Here is a 22831-nt window from a genome sequence, read left to right as displayed (position 1 = left end):
ATCGACTAGCTGAAGTATTTCTTTCGTTACCCATGGTTCCTAAGCAGTTGTACCTACGTCTATCTTTCCAACCTCCGTGGTTGCCCTTTTTAGTCATGTCCATTTCTCTTCAACTGAACTTTCTACTCAGCCATCCCTGATCGCGGTAATTATCGCCTTAGAGATCTTCAAGCGTATCTCTCCGTTCCTCAGAATTTCCTTACTCCACTTATTTCTCTACTGATTCTTCCTGACTAGTCTCTTAGACTTCAGTCTGCTCTTCTTCACTACTAAATTGTGATTTGAGCCCTTATCCGCTCCTGGGTACCCCTTTCAATCCAGTATATGATTTCAGAATCTCTGCCTGACCATGATGTAATCTAACTAAAATCTTACCGTGCCTCACGGCCTTTTCCAGGTATATCTCCCCCTCTTGTGAACCTCGAACAGAGTATTCGCTACCTCTGGTTGAAAATTACTGGAGAAACCAATTAAACTTTCTCCTCTCTCATTCCTTGATCCAAGCCCATGTTCTCCAGTAAACTTTGCTTCTGCTCCTTCCCCCATAACTGGAACGCAGTACCCCACGACCACAGATTTTCATTCCCTTCTGCGTATTGAATTACCCGTTCAGTATCCTCAAATAAATTCTCAACATCTTCAGCATGTGACGTCGGCATGTATACCTGAACTGTTGTTGTCGGTGTTAGTGTGCTGTCGATTCTTATGAAAACAACCGTTTCACTGAACTGTTCACAGTAACTACTTTCTGCTCTACCTTCAAATTCATAAGGAATCCTATTCCAGTTATATCATTTTCTGCAGCTGTTGCCGGCCGGTGTGGCCGTGCGGTTCCAGGCGCTTCAGTCTGGAACCGCGTGACCGCTACGGTCGCAGGTTCGAATCCTGCCTCGGGCATGGATGTCTGTGAAGTCCTTAGGTTAGTTAGGTTTAAGTAGTTCTAAGTTCTAGGGGACTGATGACCACAGATGTTAAGTCCCATAGTGCTCAGATCCATCCATCTGCAGCTGTTGATATTACCCTATATTCACCTGACCAGAAATCCCTGTCTTCTTTCCAGTTTACTTCACTGATCCCGACTATATCTAGACTGGGTGTTCGAGTTTCCACTTTCAGATTTTCTAGCTTCCCTACCACGTTCTCATTTCTGACATTCCACGGACCGACTCGTGCAATGTTGTCATTTTGTTGGTTAGTCAATCTTTTTCTCATGGACATCTTCCTCTCCCCCTTCATAGTCCCCTACCGGAGATCCCAGTGGGGGGCTATTCTGGAATTTTTTGCCAATGGAGAGATAATTGTGGGCTTTCCAAAAAAAAAAAAAATGTTGCCCTCCACTACTAACCCTCAGATTGCGAGCTGAAATATCAAAACCGTTGTCCAGAGGGTGGGATACATAGTTGCGGCATTACATGCCAAATACTGCTGCGTCTACTACAGTATACAATATGAATAAATCCATGAATCGAATGGTCGGAGGATGCTATCACTCGGCAATTGCGAAATTTGAATGTAACATAGAAATTTATAAAAGAAAGATTTCAATTAAATAAAATCGGGAGGTCCTATTTCAAAGACTTTAAATGATGAGTATGATAGCAGAACTACATTTAAGAATGCTGCTTATTTCTGCAAAACACTTATTGGTGTCGATGGTCCAGCAATTAAATAAAATATAAGTTGCATAACAGGGAAACAATAGATTCCTGCTTCACATAATTAGTTATGAACAACAACATAGCTCGCGAGATATTTTACGTCTTCACTGCAGAAGTCACGGAAATCTCACAAGTACACAAGTCGGCACAACGAAATATTTTTATCTCCCACGACCACGCACAAACTGCTCAACACTCTCCAAGTATTTCCTGCAACCTTCGTCGCGCCTTACCGTCCATCACCCCCCGTGTCCTATGCCACGAGATGCTCCTCCCCCATTTCCATACAGTCTCTCCATTGACTTCAGTAGTCGCCTACAGCAGTAACGAGCGCTGTGATTGGCTAAAGTTCTCCCGCCATGTTTCCAAGCCAATGCACACTAACAAAAATATTGAAGCACATACGAAATACTGGATTTACATTTAAATAACTTGAAATTAAATGAATATGCCTACGGCTGAACCATAAACAGACTCTAACACACAGTATTAAATACATAAACAAATTAAATAAACATATATCAAAGGAACAGAAACAAAAGTAGGCCAGTAGCCTAATGTCTCTGTGCTTCCTAAAGCACAGTAAATATTTGACCAATTACTTCATGAATAGTATATATCGGATGTAAACAAAGACATAGACGAGTAAATATATTTATGAGCATGCTGATACCGTTTTTTTGTGTAACTGTGGAGTACTTATGGTCTGACGTGATCAATAGTAAACGGCCACTTTGACATCCAATAACTCATGTACTATTCTAGTTACATGCCTGTAATTCGTACCAATTTAGGTTTACACTAATAGCTTTCTAAAGACATATCGACCAACAAAATCGGATGAACCGTTTAGACTTTCGAAACTCGTTGCTGGGTGTTACTTGTTAACTTCAAACTAATAAAGATATTTAAAATCGGATTACACAATCAGAATCGACGTGCAAATAATGGTAATGTACATGTTTCTTTTTAAGGTATCATGATTTCTCTGGCTACTATTAATTTCTACATGAACTGTGAAATGTCTGCCATTATGATTTCACAGAGTCCGCCATCTTTAGCACTCCCAGCATACAAATCTCCTTCATCGACACAAAGCACAGTCCTCGACACAGTGTCAACGTGGAACTCCCAGCCACGTGGTCAGCCTGGACCATGCGCTGAGGCTACCCCTGTTGCTCTGGCTAATGTTTGGCAACACGCAGTTGCTGAGGAGCCCCGGCTTGCAGAGCGGCCTGTGCGGCCATGCCAACTCCGAACTTAGAATATTTTCAGGGCGCCACAACTTGCCCGTTACCTCACAACATCATGACACTTTTTTAATTACAGGCCACCTCTCCTATGAATACACATTATGTGTCTTTAATGCAGTGGTTTCCATCGCCTTCTGCATCCTCATGCCGTTGATCAGTGCTGATTATTCCGCTTTTAGGGGCAGTTACCCATCCCAAGGGCAAGAAGTGTCCTGAATCTTTGTCCCCTCCTCCAACCTCTTTGACAAGGCTACTGGCGAATGAATGTGGCCACCATATTGTCCTGTTTTTTAATCAAAATTTAAGTGGAGGTGTGGTTTATACCCACGAATGAGGACTTTTTGGCTGTTCAGCAAAGAAGCTAACTCCAGACCATTTTTTATTTTATTTTATTTTATTTTATTTTTTAGTATTTTTTTAAATATATGGAATCGAGTGTACCTGTCTCGAGACTTTACATCCACATTGCGCAACGGTTTACCAATTTGTTTGTTTACTTATTTTCTTTTAGCAAGAGAGGGATATAAAGTTTAATCGAAACCAAAAAATGTACCAAATCAGCAGATAACGTCAGAAAATACAAATTCGGAAAATTGACCTTTCCTTGTAGGCAGATGGAAGGTAGGGGTGATGGGAGATGAGTACGTGTAGGTCGCCTCTAGCTCGATGGCGGGGCAGGGGGTGGGGTGGGCAGGGGTCGACCACACGAGGCCTGGCCACTGCGTGCCCGACGGCATCATCCAACTAAAAGCCGACAAGAAGGGACCGTCAAAGAAGGAGATAATTGTACCCACAAAATTTTGTAGTGTGACTCAGAAGAGATAGTTAGGGGAGAGGGGAATGGGAAACAAGGACAGGGTGGTATCAGGCGCTATGACCACCACAGGTTTGAAATAAGCTGAGGCACTGTTAGTAGTGTAACTCAACAGCAGTCTTATCATCCACGCCAGGCATATCCCAGTGAGTGGGGTACCGCGCAAAATCCCACGGAGGTAATTGACACAGTAGAAGTGGTAGCGTTAATGTCGTGGAATCGCCGCATCCTCATTCTGTAGCATGGTTCAAAGAACAAGTCGCGATTTGTCTCTTTCTCCATGACGTTAGGCCACTGTTCATCCTTTCACCAGCCGGCCGCGGTGGCCGTGCGGTTCTAGCGCTGCAGTCCGGAACCGCGGGGCTGCTACGGTCGCAGGTTCGAATCCTGCCTCGGGCATGGATGTGTGTGATGTCCTTAGGTTAGTTAGGTTTAAGTAGTTCTAAGTTCTAGGGGACTGATGACCTAAGATGTTAAGTCCCATAGTGCTCAGAGCCATCCTTTCACCCAGACTATCGCATGAGTTCTGGCTGCAGGAAACTCACGTCCTCTGAGCAAATGGAAGCGAGTGGTTCGACCACAGATGGATAGGCACGGAGGAAATGGGCGACCATTTGCCGCCGCAGCGTCCAGATTTCACGAATACCGGCGCAGGGCAGGCGATGGGCTTCATTGTCCACCAAGTGACATGTGGAGCATAAAGGAGTATCCATTAGACAAGTCGCATGTAGATGCTTGTTAATGGCGAATTTCCCACACGCAAGGTGATACCATGTCAGCCTAATATCAGGAGGTTCGGTTGATGCAGATGCCACACCGCCGTCCAGCTGGTTAATGGATATTCGATCCCAACGTTGTTGCAATGTATACCACGTAGTACTTGAATGTAGAAATCCTTTGGATGTGGGGGCGTGTACACTGGAAGCCACTGCATACATAGCTAAGGTCCACAAAAAAGACAGACAGGTGCGCAAAGGTCCTACTGACACTGGAGCGGAGGTGGAGGCTGGCGTGTATATGTCCAACGGTTGTCACGTGAGTTGCCTGTGCCTAACTCTGCCAGGTTCCCTTGCGTTCCGTGGAGGGCGAGTGTATCATATTTGACTTTAACCCTTAACCCGAAGCATGGGTCTCTCAGGCCCCTTGTTTATTTTAAATGTCAAGTGTGGCAGCACTGCAAAAAAGCGCGGCTTCACTTTTCCAGTACTTACGCCGCAATACTTTCCACGTGTAAAGCAAAAGTCAACAACCAGTTTTACTTCGTCAGTGAAGACATACAGAGTATTGTTTAGGGGAGTGCGCGAAGTTGTGTGCCTGAGATACCGCATGTTTCGTATAACATACAAGAATTTGGTAAGTCCAATAAACCGCATGTTTCTAATTACGACATATTCTACTTTCAGTGACTGTCATTTTATAGCGTCTTTTTCTATGCGTGGATTTATGTCATATTTCAGGTATGACATGGATCGACTTCCCAAGAAAAGTAACATATCTGCAGCTAATCCAGATTTGTATGCTTGGGTGCAAGCGCAGTTACGAGATTTAGATGAAGAGGAAAATGGGTCGATGACGACACATCTGACGATTCTGTTGGTGATCCAGATGTCGTGATAGGTCATAGTCACCATGAAACAGATTCATACTAGTGAAGAAAATATTTTATTCGAAGAAGAGCCTGGAGCAGTCTATGCTACAGGTAACACTTCACAGCAAACACAGTACTTTTATGGTAAAAATAATTTCCAATGGGAACGTTCTGAGCCCGTTAGAAAGAGAAGAACATCAGAGCACGACATTTTGAAAGGTGGAATGCCTTGCCTAACAGCCAAAAGTCGAAGTTTGAGACAAAGTCCTTCTAAATCTCAAATATGGGAGAATTAATTTGATGATGACATGATAGATAAAATAGTTTTACATGCAAACGTGAAACTGAATACAATAAGGACAAAGTTGCAGGAAACAACTCACCTGTCCAATTACTGAGATACTGACAACGTTGAATTCAAAGCTTTCATAGGCCTTCTAATGATGACATCAATATTCAAATCGTCTCATGAAGATATGTTGTCTCTTATCGAAAAGGCATATGGCATAAAAATTATGTACCTGGCAGACTTAGGAAGCACTTACCTCTTCAATGCCTACATACACTACTGGACATTAAAACTGATACACCATGAAGAAATGCAGATGATAAACGGCTATTCATTGGATAAATATATTATACTAGAACTGACATGTGATTGCATTTTCACGCAATTTGGGTGCATAGATCCTGAGAAATCAGTACCCAGAACAACCACCTCTGCCCGTAATAACGGCCTTGATGCGCCTGGGCATTGAGACAAACAGGGCTTGGATGGCGTGTACAGGTACAGCTGCCCACGCAGCTTCAACACGATACCACAGTTCATCAAGAGGAGTTACTGGCGTATTGTGACGAACCAGTTGCTCGGCCATCATTGATCAGACGTTTTCAATTGGTGAGAGATCTGGAGAATGTGCTGGCCAGGGCAGCAGTCGAACATTTTCTGTATCCAGAAAGGCCAGTATAGGACCTGCAACATGCGGTCGTGCATTATCCTGCTGAAATGTAGCTTCAAGGCTGACTGCAGCCATGGTCTCCGCGCTGATAGTCCATGCTGCTGCAAACGTCGCAGAACTGTTAGTTGGTTGTTGTCTTGCAAACGTCCCCATCTGTTCACTCAGGGATCGAGACGTGGCTGCACGATCCGTTACAGCCATGCGGATAATATGCCTCTCATCTCGACTGCTAGTGATAAGACGCCGTTGGGATTCAGCACGGCGTTCCGTTTTACCCTCCTGAACCCACCGATTCCATATTCTGCTAACAGTCATTGGATCTCGACCAATGCGAGCAGCAATGTCGCGGTACGATAAACCGCAATCGCGATAGGCTACAATCGGACCTTTATCAGAGTCGGAAACGTGATGGTACGCATTTCTCCTCCTTACACGAGGCATCACAACGACGTTTCACCAGGCAACGCTGGTCAACTGCTGTTTGTGTATGAGAAATCGGTTGGAAACTTTCGTCATGTCAGCACGTTGTAGGTGTCGCCACCGGCGCCAACGTTGTGTGAATGCTCTGAAAAGCTAATCATTTGCATATCACAGCATCTTCTTCCCGTCGGTTAAATTTCGCGTCTGTAGCACGTCATCTTCGTGGTGTAGCAATTTTAATGGCCAGTAGTGTATATTGAGGGAAATATAGTGATGGATGTGGTATGACAGAAGAAGAGAAAAAGCTTGCCAAACGAACTCAGGGTGTTTTCCGTCTGTGCAAACCAATACAAGGAAGTAACAGAAACAGTACTGCTGACAATAGGTTTACATCTATAGAACTCTTTCGTGAGCTGGGCAAAAGAAGACTAACATACGTAGGAACGGTCAGAAAGAACAAACGCGAAATTTCCCAAGAGTGTTTGGCTGATAAATGTACGCCTGTTGGGTCAGCATTATATGGATTTTTTGAGAATACAATACTGGTTTCATTTGTTTCTAGGAGAAGCAAGGCAGTAATTCTTGTGTCTTCAATGCATCATTCCACTGAAAATGATACCATAAAAATAAGTCAGAAATTATTTGTTACTATAATGAAACGAAATCTGGAGTAGATTTGCTCGACATGAAATGTGCCAATTATTCGTCAAACAGACGTACAAGGCGCTGGACAATGGCAGTCTTTTACACACTTGTAAACGTCAGTTGCGTGAACAGTTTTGTTCTGTATTTGTGCTCCAGAGGAAACACCATGCTAACTCGTCTCAAATTCACCAAAAGTCTGGCCATGGAGCTGAGAGCGGCACATCTAAGAAGACAGCTGGAAAATCAAAATTCACCTAGAAATATCAAGGAAATGATTGACAAAGTTCTGGGAGACATACAGCAATCAAGCGAAGCAATCAAGTGATAGAATAGACAAAAGGAAGACGTGTATGTGGTGTCCTGCGTCCAAGGAGAGGAAAACGGCGTATAACTGCATCAAATGTGTAATTGCCTGGAATGGAGCAGAAAGATGTGTGTCGACTGTGCAAAAGAGATGTGATTTAATATTTCAGTTCAGTTGATTATTATCTTTTTCTTTACATTTTGTGCAATATTTTATTTATATCTAGAAATACATTGTCTGGTATAATATTGGCCGAATTCTTATGAAAACTGACACTGAATGACTGCACGTACTTGTGATATTTCGTGTTTATTTTAGATAATTTGAATGACAAAGTGCACATATGTGCTGAAAAGTATTAAATTTACTTATAACATGAATTAACTGACTATTTGCTTGATTTATGTCAACTTATGTGGAGTTCTGTGATATAAAATATTAGGTGATCTGAGAGACCGCATGTTTCTAGTTACGCACATTTCAGAGTTGTTTCGGGTTAAGGGTTAAAAATGTTGCCATCCGGAAGTAGTCCAACGCGACCTGTAGGCTGTGATCAGTAATTGGCGAGTTTGGATGGAGCTGTGCTATGTGCAACAGCTTAGAAACCACATGCAAGCTCAAATATTCCACACGTTGCAAAGTGTCAAGGCAACGGAGGCGATGTTGTTGAAAGGTCACGTGGGTGACTTGGAGAGCACCCTGAAAGTTGACATTGTGATGCGATGGGCGATGGATGTAAAGACGACACCTAGGCAATGGAAGCTCTGGACGCAATGCAGAGGCGTAAATTTTTCTCGTTTGAGTTCGTGGTCAATTGGAATTGCTGTAGATTTGGCAACACTCAAAGCAATGCCCGTCATGTCCCTGTATGTGGAAACCAGATCAAGTATACACAAGGTCTCTTCCTATGACCATACCAGCAGCAGCAGGTCATCTGTACAGATACAACTGCGGAACGCGTACCTGTGTACTGCCAAAGGTGCGTCATGAGTTTTCCGATAAGTGTCTTGGAAGGATACGACAACATCGTTTCCCAATAAGGGGTTTCAACAAATGGTGGCTGTCGTCAACAGTTTGTCGAACATCGTTGTCAGCCTTGGCGCCAGTGTTCCTGGAAAGCTGGTAAAATTCCACAGAGAAAACCACGTTAAGCTACTTGCTTGGAACACCCGACTAATGACCTCAGCAGTTGAGTCCCATAGTGCTCAGAGCCATTTGAACCATTTGGAACACCCTTTGCTGTCGTATTCTTGAACCGACACAGGTGATGTCCTGCATCAGAACTTCTGCGTTCGAGACTGTACAAGTGATGTGGGACGAAACTTTCTGCCGATCAAGAACTTCATATTGTTCATATGTTCATACTAGTAAATTGTGGCGAAAGTGTTCCACAAAGGCCAGCCACATTATCTACCTGGTTAGCGGCCCGATACCCCCTGTGAGCGTCGGGATCTGAAACCAACTGTTGCCGTCGGCGCTTCCTGTCAATCACGATGTGCTGTCCTGAGGGGTCTTCCTGCCACGCCGTATCTTGACGGCGAGTCCTCACTCGCTACAATCTGAGACGGGTCAGCACCACTATGAGAGCACTGAGCTTACTGCGACCCATATGAACGGCCAGGGGCACTGGTTGCATATAAAGGTGATGAAGCACAGCAAACTAGAAGTATGTTGTATGGCGGTTCGATGAAGATACCTCTCCGCGAAACTGTCTGAAGACTCGCTGTATCGCAGGCTTATGCACTCCAGTCACCAAACCATAGTCGTCGAACATGCTAGACGCCGTCTTCGCACGATGTCCAAACCTCCACTACACGCCGTCGGTAGTCGGGATTGGTAAGGTGTGTGGTGTTTAATTTCCAAGGCACCCGACTGCAGCAAATTGCCTACCGTGGGAGAAGGATGATGCTGACGTATGCACAGTGGCCCGAGAACGCCCAGGGTCAGCGTTCTGTATCTTTGATAGCACTGACGAACTCCTGGGAGATATAAATCCTATCTATGCGACTCGCAGAGCGGCCCATCTGGTACCTACAGCCTTGCGCATCGCCATGTCGGATCTGCCAAGTGTCACAGAGGGAAAGGTCGCGGACGACGAAGCACCATTCCTGGCAGTGTTTGAAGCGTGGTTGTTGATCTTTCCGATGTAAAACACAATTGAAGTCGCCGCCAAGTAGTTAGTGTTCGTTGCGGCCACGAAAGAGGGGAGCGATCTCCCCAGAGTAAATTTGTCCTTCTATGGCGAGAACCAGATGGAGTGTATACATTTACAATGCGGTTGCCCTTCATGGTAAGCACCATACCCCTCGCGGATGGCAGGTACATGACGTATTCAACTGTTATGTCATCAAAAACATAGGCGACCACTCTGCATCCAAGGTCATCAAGAGGAGAGGCGTAGCAGGCCTAACTTGCCGCCTCTAGCAGGGCGGCTAAACGCACATCCTGAAAAGGTGTGACTTCAAAGTCGGAACCGCAAATCATTTCACGCAGAAGTTGGAGTTTCACCTGTATACTAATGTTTTTGATATTAATCGCAGTTGTGGTCCACCGCATATGGGGATTCCACCGGCAGGCATTCAAATGGGCCCAACTGACAGTGCTGCTCGCTGGGTGTCCCTGAAATCCACAGCTGCTGCCTTGTGCTTATTGCCCCGTCGGGGATGCCATAGGCACCAGCGAGGGGTGCGGCGAGTCCTCGATGTTGTCGCTCCATGCCGATGTCTTCGTCGCCTCGGATGTGTGCATATGCATACCCCACCAACGACGACCGCAGAATGGCCTAGCCGCCAAGGGGGTGGAGTTTTTCCAGATCATCTGTTTGCGCAGGCATCTCGGTTATCACTGCTGGTCTGTCTCCAAAAGCTACATTGTGGTCGTCTTCACTTTGAGGCGCCACCAGGGCAGTCGGTCACTGAATTGCGGATGGAGGACGAGGCATCCTGATCGGTGGCCGTACGGCGCCACGACTTGCGCTTCTCTTGTGACCGCTGCTTGCTCGCCCAACCTTCGGTGTTGGAAGACGGGAGGGATTCCTGACGTTCCAGCACAAAAGCTTCGTAGGAACAATGAGTGTTGTCGTCGATGTCGTAGGAGGAGGGAGGGACGCAGGCGCCTCCATTCAGTCGGATACCGCAGGTAGGCGAGTCACTTGTGACAGTGGCTTTGTTGATCACCGACCAGTGAGCGGCGAAGTGAGGGCCACCGTGTAGGTGACAGGCAACACCGTTGGTGGGGTCTCTCTCAGCACCTCAGCACGCAGCAACCGAGTGATGCGCTGTCTCAGGCATTCCAAATGGAGATGACTCTCCTTGCCATACCCAGACCAGGTCCTGGGTTGGGCGCCGTATATAACGATTTCGCGACATCCACTGGCACGTGGCAGCGAAGGTCAATCGCGATCTGACGCACCACGTTTAAAATGGAGAACGTATTGAACTGAGTCCAGTGTTCTGCTGTCTGGTGGTGAACCACCCCGACGTTTCCGTCAGCGTGACAAAACCGGAGGCCATGTTGAGCACATTTCGCAATCTTGTCACACGTCGCATTAGCAAGACCTTGACATTTATGACACTATTAACAATGGAAAGGAGTATTTCCATTATGTCCGATGATCGTATCTTCGCCTCATTAGGGAGGAAGCCTTCTACTCCCAGCGCTTTTGGTGGTGTATATTCATTGTTAAAACTGAATCGAAGTGTTTCTTTCCAGAAGCGGTTGGCTACATTCCTGCTCGCAAGCAAGCGGAATCTAAATCCGTAAAGTAAACAAAGCAGGCTATGTGCGTCGCAGGCGGAAACATAAAGCGTCCTCGCTGCTCGGCTTCTAAATCCCGATCGGCCATGGGTGCTGCACTGAAAATATCTGTAGAGCATTGCACATGTTGAGGATACCCTCTGTATATTTTGTTTGGAAACAGACTTGTTCGTTTCACTTGTGACACTCGTCGACAACAGTAATGCCCACTTCATTCCACGCTCTCAAGCTTAGTTTCAGCAGGTCGGATGAACTGATCGTATGGTACAGTTGGCCGGGATGTCCCCGTCGGTTTCGGCCGCCAAGCGCAAGTCTTATTTAATTCGGCGTCACATTGGGCGACTTGCGGCCGGTGACGAGGAAATAATGATGAGGAAAACACAACACCCAGTCCCCGAGCGGAGAAAATCTCCAACCCGGCCGATAATCGAACCCGAGTCCAGTGCATGGGAGGCAAGCACGTTACCATCCAGCTAAGCAGGCGGAAAGCAAATCCGAATGTGTTTCACGTATATTTTTCTATCAATGTTAACTGTACATTAACAGTAACGAGCAGCAACATTGGCCGGTTTACTAAGAAGAGTTGGCCGACATGCAGCTGGTGTAAGGGTTCACTGAATGTAACGGTATAGCGGCACATTGACTCTATGGCGAGTTGTTCCCGCGGCGACGGCAACGCGTCACGGTACTTTTGAAACTTTATTACTTTGTGTTCTGTAGTTTACGTCAGGATTTTTCACACCTGTGAAGGTTATTTTCATGGAAACAAAGGAAAATGGGCTAACAAACCGTTTAAATCATAGTTATACTATTATTCATTCACAAGCCACCAGAAAATACGGGTACATTGTACCGAAATACTCAGAAAATATCCCTGAACAACGTCCGAAATTTTATCGGAGGAGTTCGGGTTCACCCGTGTAGGAATGAAATACTGTACGACAATACGTCACGAATTCATGGTGCGCCCAAAACTTCCGGTAGAAACACATCGAAAGCGTAAGCCATGTTCTGAAGTGTTCGGAATTCGTTGAAAGAAGTTGAAAGTTCACCGATCCCTATCAGGCAATGGTTTGCGGAGACTTCGGGATTCAGCTATCGAATGTATGGATCTGATATTATTAATCTCATACAGCATCTTCATTGCTAGAGCACGTTATGACTATCATTTGTACGTGTTCAAATGTGACAGATTTCGTTTCGTACAGTCCAAATCAAATTTCTTCCCACCTGTGTTAATGAGGTCTCTCTTTATAGAAATCATCGAATTGGCTTATGTCCAAGCGAGTTGCCGTTAAAAAGAGCTGGCACACACCGCTTTATTTTGACAAGGACTGCAGGTATTTTCTTCTAACCATTCACATCTCATGTTACGAATTATGCATAGCCATACTTCTTCAGAATTGTCTGTTTAAGGCCTGTATTACATCCACGTCTTTGACCGGTCAGTGCCTCAGACGTTTAGTTTGATTGGATTTTGCCAGACGCGTCACGTGACTACCATACGTAATGTCTACTTTATCCGATGTTCGGTTGTGAGCCTCCCAGCACCTCACGTTACGGATACCTGTAACCTCATCATTCAGCAGCAGAAAATCTCACTGGACTGGTGTCCTGGCTGTGCACGTATATATTCCTAAAATATTCTCAAACTCCTTCTCTATTTCTGCTGTTCACTACACAAAGAAGTTAACTTGCAGCCTGTGACCTATTAAGTACCGTCGTTTCATTCATGGCAACTACTGGAACAGTAAATTCTGTAATAATTTTTCCCACAGTCATTCATATGTACATCTCCATTTATCACTGTAAAAAACTGAACAACAACTCAATTATTCTCTCAGTTACGCTTCTTTTTCTTTTCGTTTCTCAGCCATGTACGTAACTTTTATAGTCTCCCCATTACTTATGTTCCACCACTTTTCCATGTTATTTTTTCCTAGTGGTTCTCGGCGCGCAGTCCGGAACCGCGGGACTGCTACGGTCGCAGGTTCGAATCCTGCCTCGGGCATGGATATGTGTGATGTCTTTAGGTTGGTTAGGTTTAAGTAGTTCTAAGTTCTAGGGGACTGATGACCACAGAAGTTAAGTCCCATAGTGCTCAGAGCCATTTTGTTATTTTTTCTCACTATGTGTTCTTCCGCGTCCACATGAATCTACTTATAAGTAATTTTTTTAATCTAAAATTTACAAAGAAATATAAACTGTTGTTCTGCTAGTAGCATTTGTACTATTCCTGTCACAACTGCCTTTGAATGTGAGATCCAAAAGAAAGTGTAAAATACGAAGAATGTTGGCACTAATATTTCGAGGAGTAACAACTATAAAAGAAATAAATTAAAGTTTAAAAATACCATTTCAATCAAATTGCCAATTTATTGGCGGACATTGTCCACTTTCAGGAAACAAAAAATTAACATTTGTCAGGGTGTGCTGAAAAGTAATGCCTCCGAAAATCTTATCTGAAAGCTAACTTTATTAACATTCTACATCTTCATTCGCCATGGCTACTTCTTTATTTCTCAACATAATCAACGACGAACACATTTCTCCCAGCGAAAGACCAGTTTGTTGATACCGTCACTATAGAACGTCTGACTTTGTTGACGATGCCACAACCTCTTCTCTGCTATCAAAATGAAGCCCTCGAAGGTGTTCCTTAAGTTCTGGGAACAGACATAAATCGTATGGGGCTAAATGGGACTGTACGGGGGATGATCGATAACAGTGAACCAAAGGCGTCGGATTGTTACAGATGTCGCAGCACTCACGCTTGATCTGGCATTTTCATGCTGAAGGAGAGGATGCTCCTAGTGTGGACGAACTGTTCGAATTCTAAACTCAATTACAGCACGCTTTTTTTCACGCACCGACGCCGTAACATCACACACCGCCATGATACAAGCTACAATCCGGAGCCCTTTAGCGGCAGAGTGATGCAGACATGTATACATGCAGAATAAAGATGAAGAATGTTAACAGCGTTTGTTTTATTTATAAAGGTTTAAGAGTTTTCACATAAAAAATTCGAAGGCAGTAGTTGTCAGCACGCCCTCGGAAAACCCCTTTTCACATGTGTCCAAATTCCTCGCCGATTCATTAGTGGAAATCGTCTACTTTGAGGTTGAGGGTAGGCCAAATTTACTGTGGGAGTTCATTTTTTTCTTTTTAACTAAAGTAAAACAAATTATAATCGAGCTTATGCTTATATGCTGTACATAGTGTTCAATTTTTTGTCATTGTGTGAAATATACTTGAGTCCTTATTTAATCACTTCAGTAAGCTACAATGAACATGGTGAAATATTTACAGCAGTATTAATCATAAATTATTTGAAGCATTGATGTCTACGAGCGGAGGAATACATTGCAGGTCCATTGGACAAACACTGCACTCACTTGAGTATAATGGGAAGAAGAAATGTGTCATAGATATATATTTCATATAAGTTTAGACGCTTGTGTCATGTATATTCGTAGCTATATGTGTCAAATAGACTGTTTTGGTTGGAAAAAGTTAGATTCTCAAGTAAACTGAAGTACAAGGTAATCAGATAGAATGAATTACCATATTATAAAACGGAGACGGACGAGAAACAATGAGATTAAATTGCTGATAATTGTGTGAGCTGTAGTTCTTCATGTCATGAAGGAAAAAAACTACTTCGGAAGAAATAGATTTAATGACAAGAAAGGTCAATCTAATACCACAGGATAGTTCAAGAAATACTTACAAACTTATTTGTGAAATACGCTGAACAGGAAATTCAAAATGGCTCTCAGCACTGTGGGACTTAACTTCTGAGGTCATCAGTCCCCTAGAAATTAGAACTACTTAAACATAACTCACCTAACACACATCCATGCTCGAGGCAGGATTCGAGCCTGCGACGGTAACGGTAGTGCAGATCCATACTGTAGCGCCTAGAACCGCTCGGCCACTCCGGCCGGCTAACAGGAAATTCACAACGTCTGTTTTGAGAGAGAAATGTAAAGAAACCAGAAAAGTCATAAGTAACGGAGAAAATGGTATAGCCTGCTGAAAGCTTGGACATAATTTCGGACAACAGAAACTGAATGGTTCTAGCAAATGCAAATGAAATCACAGTTACACTAGAAAAGTGTAAGCAAATGCAGAGAATAAAGTGAAAGCCCGTAACAGAAGGAAAATAATGCTTACTGTAATGGAAGAAGAGAAAATATTTTAGAAGAAGTAAGGTGTCATTTGAAATGCCATGAACTTGACAAAGATTTAAACGTTTTAGCTTCATCAAATGTCAATGACACGATGTCTTCGAAGACAATAAAATTCCTTGGAGTGTCTAGGAACTTTAAGCATATACAGCACTTTCACTAAAATCAGTGTAAGAGAAGGCGTACACCATTTTTTCATAAAAAGTACTGAGGAATACTTCAGTAGATTGATATGATTTATAACGCAAACAATTTTATATCTATACTTCTAAGATATCAGCTGCAATAAACAGAGAATATAAATTCGAATTGGAGGACATACCGCGTGATTATCAAACGAGGGCTAAAGCAACCTACAAATCAACTCTGACGTTGTAGTAGAAAGAATGAATAAAAATGATGTAACTTTTATGGTACCTGTGGATCTAGAAGATTTCAGACACGTATCAGGAACCATATTTCAGATCCTGATGGATACAAATTGTATAAAACGTGCAGAAGATGGAAAATTGTTCCAAATGTACAAAAACCGTTTTTGAAATGGTAGGTCTCAGACTAAATTCTAAACTGACATAAAATCTGAGTCGTGGGTTCAATGCAGGTATTACCGGTACAAAATAAAATATACAAGGAAAATGTCTGTAGTACCTCACACCAGAAGATGGATTTCGTACTGATATGTGCAAAAGTATACAGAAGTAGCCGATGTGCCAATAAAGGGAAAAGTGCATGAAACATAAACAATCAGTAATGAATAGCGCAGGTTACTGAAGACGATGAGTGTAGGAAGTCTACGTTCATTAGAGATGTTCAGATGGACAGCGTCGACTCAGTGGCCTGGAGAGTTTGTTTGAAGGAGAAAAAAATGAACAAGTAGTTTCAGAAAACGTAACATCACTGGACAATAAACGGTACTTTTGAAAAGTTTACAGGAACAAATAAGCTCTTGCAGAGAAAATAAATGATTTTCAAAGGCAGAAAGCACAGCAAAACATCCGTCTGTCATTTCGAATACAGTTTAATAGACCTGCCAAGAAAGTGTGTATGTTTATTGGTGAAGACTGCTTTTTCCTAATAAAACAATAAAAGCTAAATAGCTTTCCGTGTTGCTGTTATTTTCTTGGTAATAAAAGTATTTCCTAAGTAGCAGAACGTCAAGTATTCATTTCGTTTTATTCTAAATTTTGCCTTATTGTTTCACATTTAATTATAAGAATTACTTCTTTGCTAATGTTTTCATACCTTAGGACAAAAAGTAAAAGGGTTTTGACAAATGGGGGCTCAAATCTGCACTCTTAAGTCTTCTTGTTCTGCTATATAGTTAATTCAGTATACAGATTGTTTGGTACTAGTAGACTAGCGCTTGATATTCGCAAGGTAAGTGCTTCGAAAGAAGTATGTCTTTACTTTTAGAAGCTACAGAATGTACAATACAAAAATGAAAAAATCGTTTCTCGGTTAAAATACAGTAATTTCCTACTGGATTCTTGTTAAGAGATTTATGGTCTCGGCCACAAACAGAAAAATTAATATAACAAGAAATTTGTGATTTTCTGTTCAAAATGTGTATTTCATAACGGAGGGTATGTCAGTTATGATGATTATTGAAAATGATAATATCTGTATTAGCATTACGAATGTTAGTTGTAACTGTATTACTTCCAACAATTTGACACAATGAGAAAGAGTTGAATTTGTACATTCTAATTTGTATACATTTATGGAAGCGTGAACAAGACATAGGTAGAACGGCCAAATTTGTAACTATCCTTACAGACTTTTGTAAACAAAAAATGATATGAAGATGCAGGAACAAGTGACAAATTCTCCAATGTTTGGCAAATCGGGACGAAATATTGTACTAGAAATGCAAACACTACCACGAGGGAAATAATAAAAATATTGAAAACTACAATGATTTCCAACCCGATTACGCAACTGAGTGATTATATTCTAATATATTTAGAATGAATATAGACTTTGAAAGAAACTGATTCGTGGTCTATTGGATGATTTTTGTGACATAGATAGCTGCCCCGAAACAAATTATTTTTAGCGGTACATATCGTAATAGTAGCTGAATCACTTCTTCGCTTCAAAACTTAGTATATAACAACAGAGGAAGTATGCTATATCATATGGTGGCTAGTGTAATAGGTCTACGAATGAAGTGCACACAAGAGAAAGAGAGAGAGACAGAGAGGAGGAGAGAGAGAGAGACTAACATTGGTTATAATTTATTGGCAACTTTTCTCAAACAGAAAATTCAGTATCAGCAAGTTTACCTTCACTAGTGGGAAGTTCTTATTACATCTGTGCATCTTGAGCAGCCAAAGTCTAGGGCAAGCAAAGTTCACTTGGTTCATCTCATGACTCATCACATACATTTAGATGGTATGGCACTTGTATAGGCTAAGGGGCATACTGGGATGACGGGCAATGAGAAGACCGACCATTTAGAAAACACGGAACAAAGAATACTTCCTAGACATCGATGTTGTTGGACTATCCAAAGAGTGAATGGAATAAGGAATGGATTATAGATGTGTTGCACTAGAGTTATAGCTAAAAATATATCTTTAGGTGCCGAATGAACCTTTATATACGAAGAGTAAGGCATAAATGATAAACACCACAAGACGGTTTGTGACGACCAGACAGAATTCCACTCGTGCTCGCTAACGAAAATATTTTCCCAAAATTCATGCCATTAGAGCCAATGTTTGTTTCTCTCTCTCTCTCTCTCTCTCTCTCTCTCTCTGTGTGTGTGTGTGTGAATGTGTGTGTATGTATATACATCTGTGTGTCTTTGTGTGAGGGGGGATGCGGGAGTTAGATGTAATTTGGTCATTAAGATATTATCATATTACTGAATTTATATTTTTTGAATTACTCAGTTACTGAATGAGTGAGTAAGACTGGTGCCTCCAAAACAGTCTTATAATTTGATGCTGTATATAGAGAGGCCAATAATAAAATAAGAAAAGAAATAGCCTTGATATCTAGTAAGAGTTCAATGAGACATTGGAATGATTGCATTTTACTTTCAAGAAAGTTTCAGGAGCCGCCTGGATTGAGCATAGCAGGTGGAAAACCCAGTGACTGAGCGACGCTTACCTCGCCTCGGAACTCCAGACTGCATAGGCTGAAGTCCCAAACGCTCCTCTCCAGGTCCCAAAGCCCGCACCGTCGCCTGACGCCGCCGTACGTCGGCCTCAACACGATGTCCACGTATCGTTCGTCGTCAGTGGAGGAATTGATAATCTAAAAGTAACGAATATTGTGCCTTCATCAGTCACTAATTGGTGATGTAAGATACATATTAATTAAATGGATGTCAGGTCATCAGAATCAGTGCAGAAAAAGAACTATGTTTTGCTTAAAAATTGTATGCTCTCCACTCATGTGTTTCTTTTAATTCGTCAGTCTTTCGAATAGTTTCATGTTGCCTTCCACATTTTTCCTACCTGATGCTAATCTTCTCATTTGTACATAAAAAATGGCTCTGAGCACTATGGGACAACTTCTGAGGTCATCAGTCCCCTAGAACTTAGACCTACTTAAACCTAACTAACCTAAGGACATCACACGCATCCATGCCCGAGGCAGGATTCGAACCTGCGACCGTAGTGGTCGCGCGGTTCCAGACTGTAGCGCCTAGAACCGCACGGCCACCCCGGCCGGCCATTTCTACATAACCCAGCATCTTATATTATCAGTTTGGCATACTCTGTCCCTAGTCTTTCCCTAATACTTTCCCTCTTTAAAGTTGCCCATAATAATGACAACTTTCGCAGCGGTTCTTTTTCTGCGTATTCTACGTAAACTGCAATACACTGATAAGATGTAGCTGTACCAGGCATCACTGTAAGCATTACAGTTTTTGACAAACTTGTAAAGGATGTCTCAAGTGAAACACTTCGGCTAGCGGGTGGGAAGCTAATGGGAAGCTAGCGGTATCTTTAGTTTCGCTGGAACTGGCCGTTTGAATGACACAAAGCGAGTCGAGTCTAGTTTGTGCTTGTCATGGTTAACTGTCAGCGCCTTCCAGCTGCTGAGGAGCTGCCATGTTTGAGTAATACGTATACCATATTAAGTAGCCCTGAAGTCTCTTTATGTTGACCAATCTCGGAATATGTGGTACAAATGTTTGGCGAGGTTCTGGCTAGAATCGCGCAGCTTGCGTAACATAATTTACAGCGTTTCCAGATCTTTAATGTTTATTTATTCAAGTTCAGACTTTACGTTTGCTGTCCAGTGAGATGGTAAGTTCCCGAAACATGATACAGAATCGGTTTACGAGTACATTATTCCAACTCAATACTAGCGCCGCTGAATTCATCACACTCTCGTCTAGTAAAATGTTTCCAGTAGTTTTTAACGCACATGAAAGTCTTGTTATTCAATTCTTTCTTTTGTGGTTATCTGTAATACCACGTGCTTCACATAACGACGATTGTATGCTTTACTACAGTAGTGACTTTGCTTTAGATGAAATTACAATCTCTTGCTGACGGTATTTTTGTTCTGTCGTTACCACTACAAGAAATCGGGTGTTTTTCTCACCAGACATGTTTCGCTTTCTTGAATCGAAGCATAATCAGTGGTTTGTAAGTAACGATATTTTCAATTTTATTTGTTTTCTAGATGGGAAAGCAGTTCGTTGATAAACTGTTGGTTTTTACTTACGAACAGTTAACGAACTGTATTTCGATCTATAAAACAAGTCAAGTTGTAAATGTGTTTCATTACAGACCACTGACGATGCTTTACTTCTATAAAACGAAACGCGTCTGATCGGAAAGCAGTTCGTTGATAAATTGTCGGTTTTTGCTTTCGAATGGTTAACGAACTGTTTTTCGATTTATAAAACAAGTCAAGTTGTAAATGTGTTTAATTACAGGCCACTGATGATGCTTTACTTCCATAAAACGAAACGCGTCTGGTGAGAAAAACACCCAGTTTCTAGTAGTTGTGACGACGGAAAAAAATACCTTCCGAAACCGTAAAGCAGCTAGGGCAATACGGCAGCACCACGAAAAATTTAATAATCATTTGAACCAGAGTGTATGAGCATTATTCGTAATCCCTTACCACTATTTGAAGATTCTCTTTTTTCACGATGGTATGTGGACTTCGCAATGTACAACGAATTAGATGTGTAATTTTTTAGATTTTCTACCTTCAGCTTGGAGGCCAGTCTTTGTGAACTACTGCTTTCCTAAACACTAGTATCAGGAGTATGCTTCGGCTATTTCTTTGCACGCTTTTCAGGCCAGAAGGTGATTCATCATATGGAGGTGCGCAGACAGCAGGCGCTACGTCGCCTTATGTGTGACGTGACTGCTGTGTGTTATTGGATTTCAGAGTTCTAAATAGGTTAACAGACTGAGCCACGCATGCTCATAGCAGGTAACCTGTCTACAAAGTGGGTTACCTACACATCTCTCAAAACACTTAATGAAATTACTACAAGTAGGTGCCCTTACAGAATTGACTGAAATGTTCAATCATGATCACTTTCTTGCAGTTTCTTCAATTTTTCAATTACTTTCATAGTTATAGTTAGTGTTATACACTGAAGCGCCAAAGGAACTGGTATAGGCATGCATATTCATATAGAGAGATATGTAAAAAGGCAGAATACGGCGCTGCGGGTAGACGACAATAAGTGTCTGGCGCAGTTGTTAGATCGGTTACTGCTGCTACAATGGCACGTTACCAAAACTTAAGTGAGTTTGAACGTGGTGTAATAGTCGGCGTACGAGTGGCGGGACACAGAATCTCCGAAGTAGCGATGAAGTGGGGATTTACTAGTGCAGCCATTTCACGAGTCTACCATGAATATCAGGAATCCGGTAAAACATCAAATCTCCGACATCGCTGCGGCCGGAAAAAGATCCTGCAAGAACGGGACAAACGACGACTGATGAAAATCGTTAAACGTAACATAAGTGCAACCCTTCCGCAAATTGTTGCATATTTCAATGCTGGGCCATCAACAAGTGTCAGCGTGCGAACCATTCAACGAAACGTCATAGATATGGGATTTCGGAGCCGAAGGCCCACTCGTGTACCGTTGATGACTGCTTGCCTCGCCTGGGCCCATTAACACCGACATTGGACTGTTGATGACTGGAAACACGTTGCCCGGTCGGACGAATCTCGTTTCAAATTGTATCGAGTGGATGGACGTGTACGGCTATGGAGACAACCTCATGAATACAAGGGCCCTTCATGTCAACATGGGACTGTTGAAGCTGGTGGAGGCTCTGTAATGGTTTGGGGCGTGTGAAATTGGAGTGATATGGGACCCATGATACGCCAAGAAACGACCCTGACAGCTGACACGTAAGCATCTTGTCTGATCACCTGCATCAATTCAAGTCCATTGTGCCTTCTGTCGGACTTGGGCGATTCCAGCAAGACACTGTGACAGAATTGCTAGAGAGTTGTTCCAGGAACACTCTTCTGAGTTTAAACACTTCCGCTGGCCACCAAACTCACCAGATATGGACATTATTGAGCATATCTGGGACGCCTTGCTACGTGCTGTTGAGAATAGATCTCCACCCCCTCGTACTCTTCCGGGATTATGGACAGCCCTGCACGATTCAAGGTTTCAGTTCTCTCTAGCACTACTTGAGACATTAGTCGAGTCCATGCCATATTGTACTGCAGCACTTCTACGTCCTCACGAGGGCCCTACACGATATTAGGCAGGTGTACCAGTTTTTTGGGTCTTCATTCTATGATGATTTGATGAGTCTAAATCTTTATTTACAAGAGCGTATTTGTTGAGGACATTTTTCAAGATCCATATTTGATTATAATTCGAATCTCAACTGCAGGTACGAGTTTATACCCTCTACTGGTCCCTACAGCGGCACGTTAAATATTCCTAGATACCACAGTAGACATGCCACTATCATATCCCTTAATGTGGCTAGAGTCTTACATAGGCTTCTCTCCCCGCATATGCTCTTCAGTACTTACTCATTTCATGTCTTTTGTACTTATCTGAGAAAAATTCAATACAGAACATTACCTCTTACAGTTCAGAAATAATCCCACAATAATCTTTATCCTAAACAACCTGTAAAGCCCCTTGCTACTATGAACTTCTTCGTATGTTTCTTGTGCTTTATATGTTGTCAAACTGATACCGTACTTCACCGTTTCCACTGCAAAATACTAGTGGTAGATAGCGATATAATACTTCTAAGAACAGTACACACAAC

The 22831-nt window shown here is 42.7% G+C and overlaps 1 protein-coding gene across 1 annotated transcript in view; it reads right to left on the bottom strand.

Annotated features, from left to right (window-relative positions):
- Positions 1-22831, bottom strand: part of LOC126235444 (uncharacterized) — a 449334-nt gene that overhangs the window by 293941 nt on the left and 132562 nt on the right. The window contains exon 9 of the mRNA XM_049944167.1: positions 18708-18854. Coding sequence (XP_049800124.1) covers positions 18708-18854 — 147 coding nt within the window. The remainder of the gene's footprint in view (positions 1-18707; positions 18855-22831) is intronic.

This window comes from Schistocerca nitens, chromosome 2 (genome assembly GCF_023898315.1).
Source record: "Schistocerca nitens isolate TAMUIC-IGC-003100 chromosome 2, iqSchNite1.1, whole genome shotgun sequence".
NCBI classification, from domain to species: domain Eukaryota; kingdom Metazoa; phylum Arthropoda; class Insecta; order Orthoptera; family Acrididae; genus Schistocerca; species Schistocerca nitens.
Note: the sequence above shows the minus strand (reverse complement) of the source record. Positions and strands in the feature narration are given on the sequence as shown.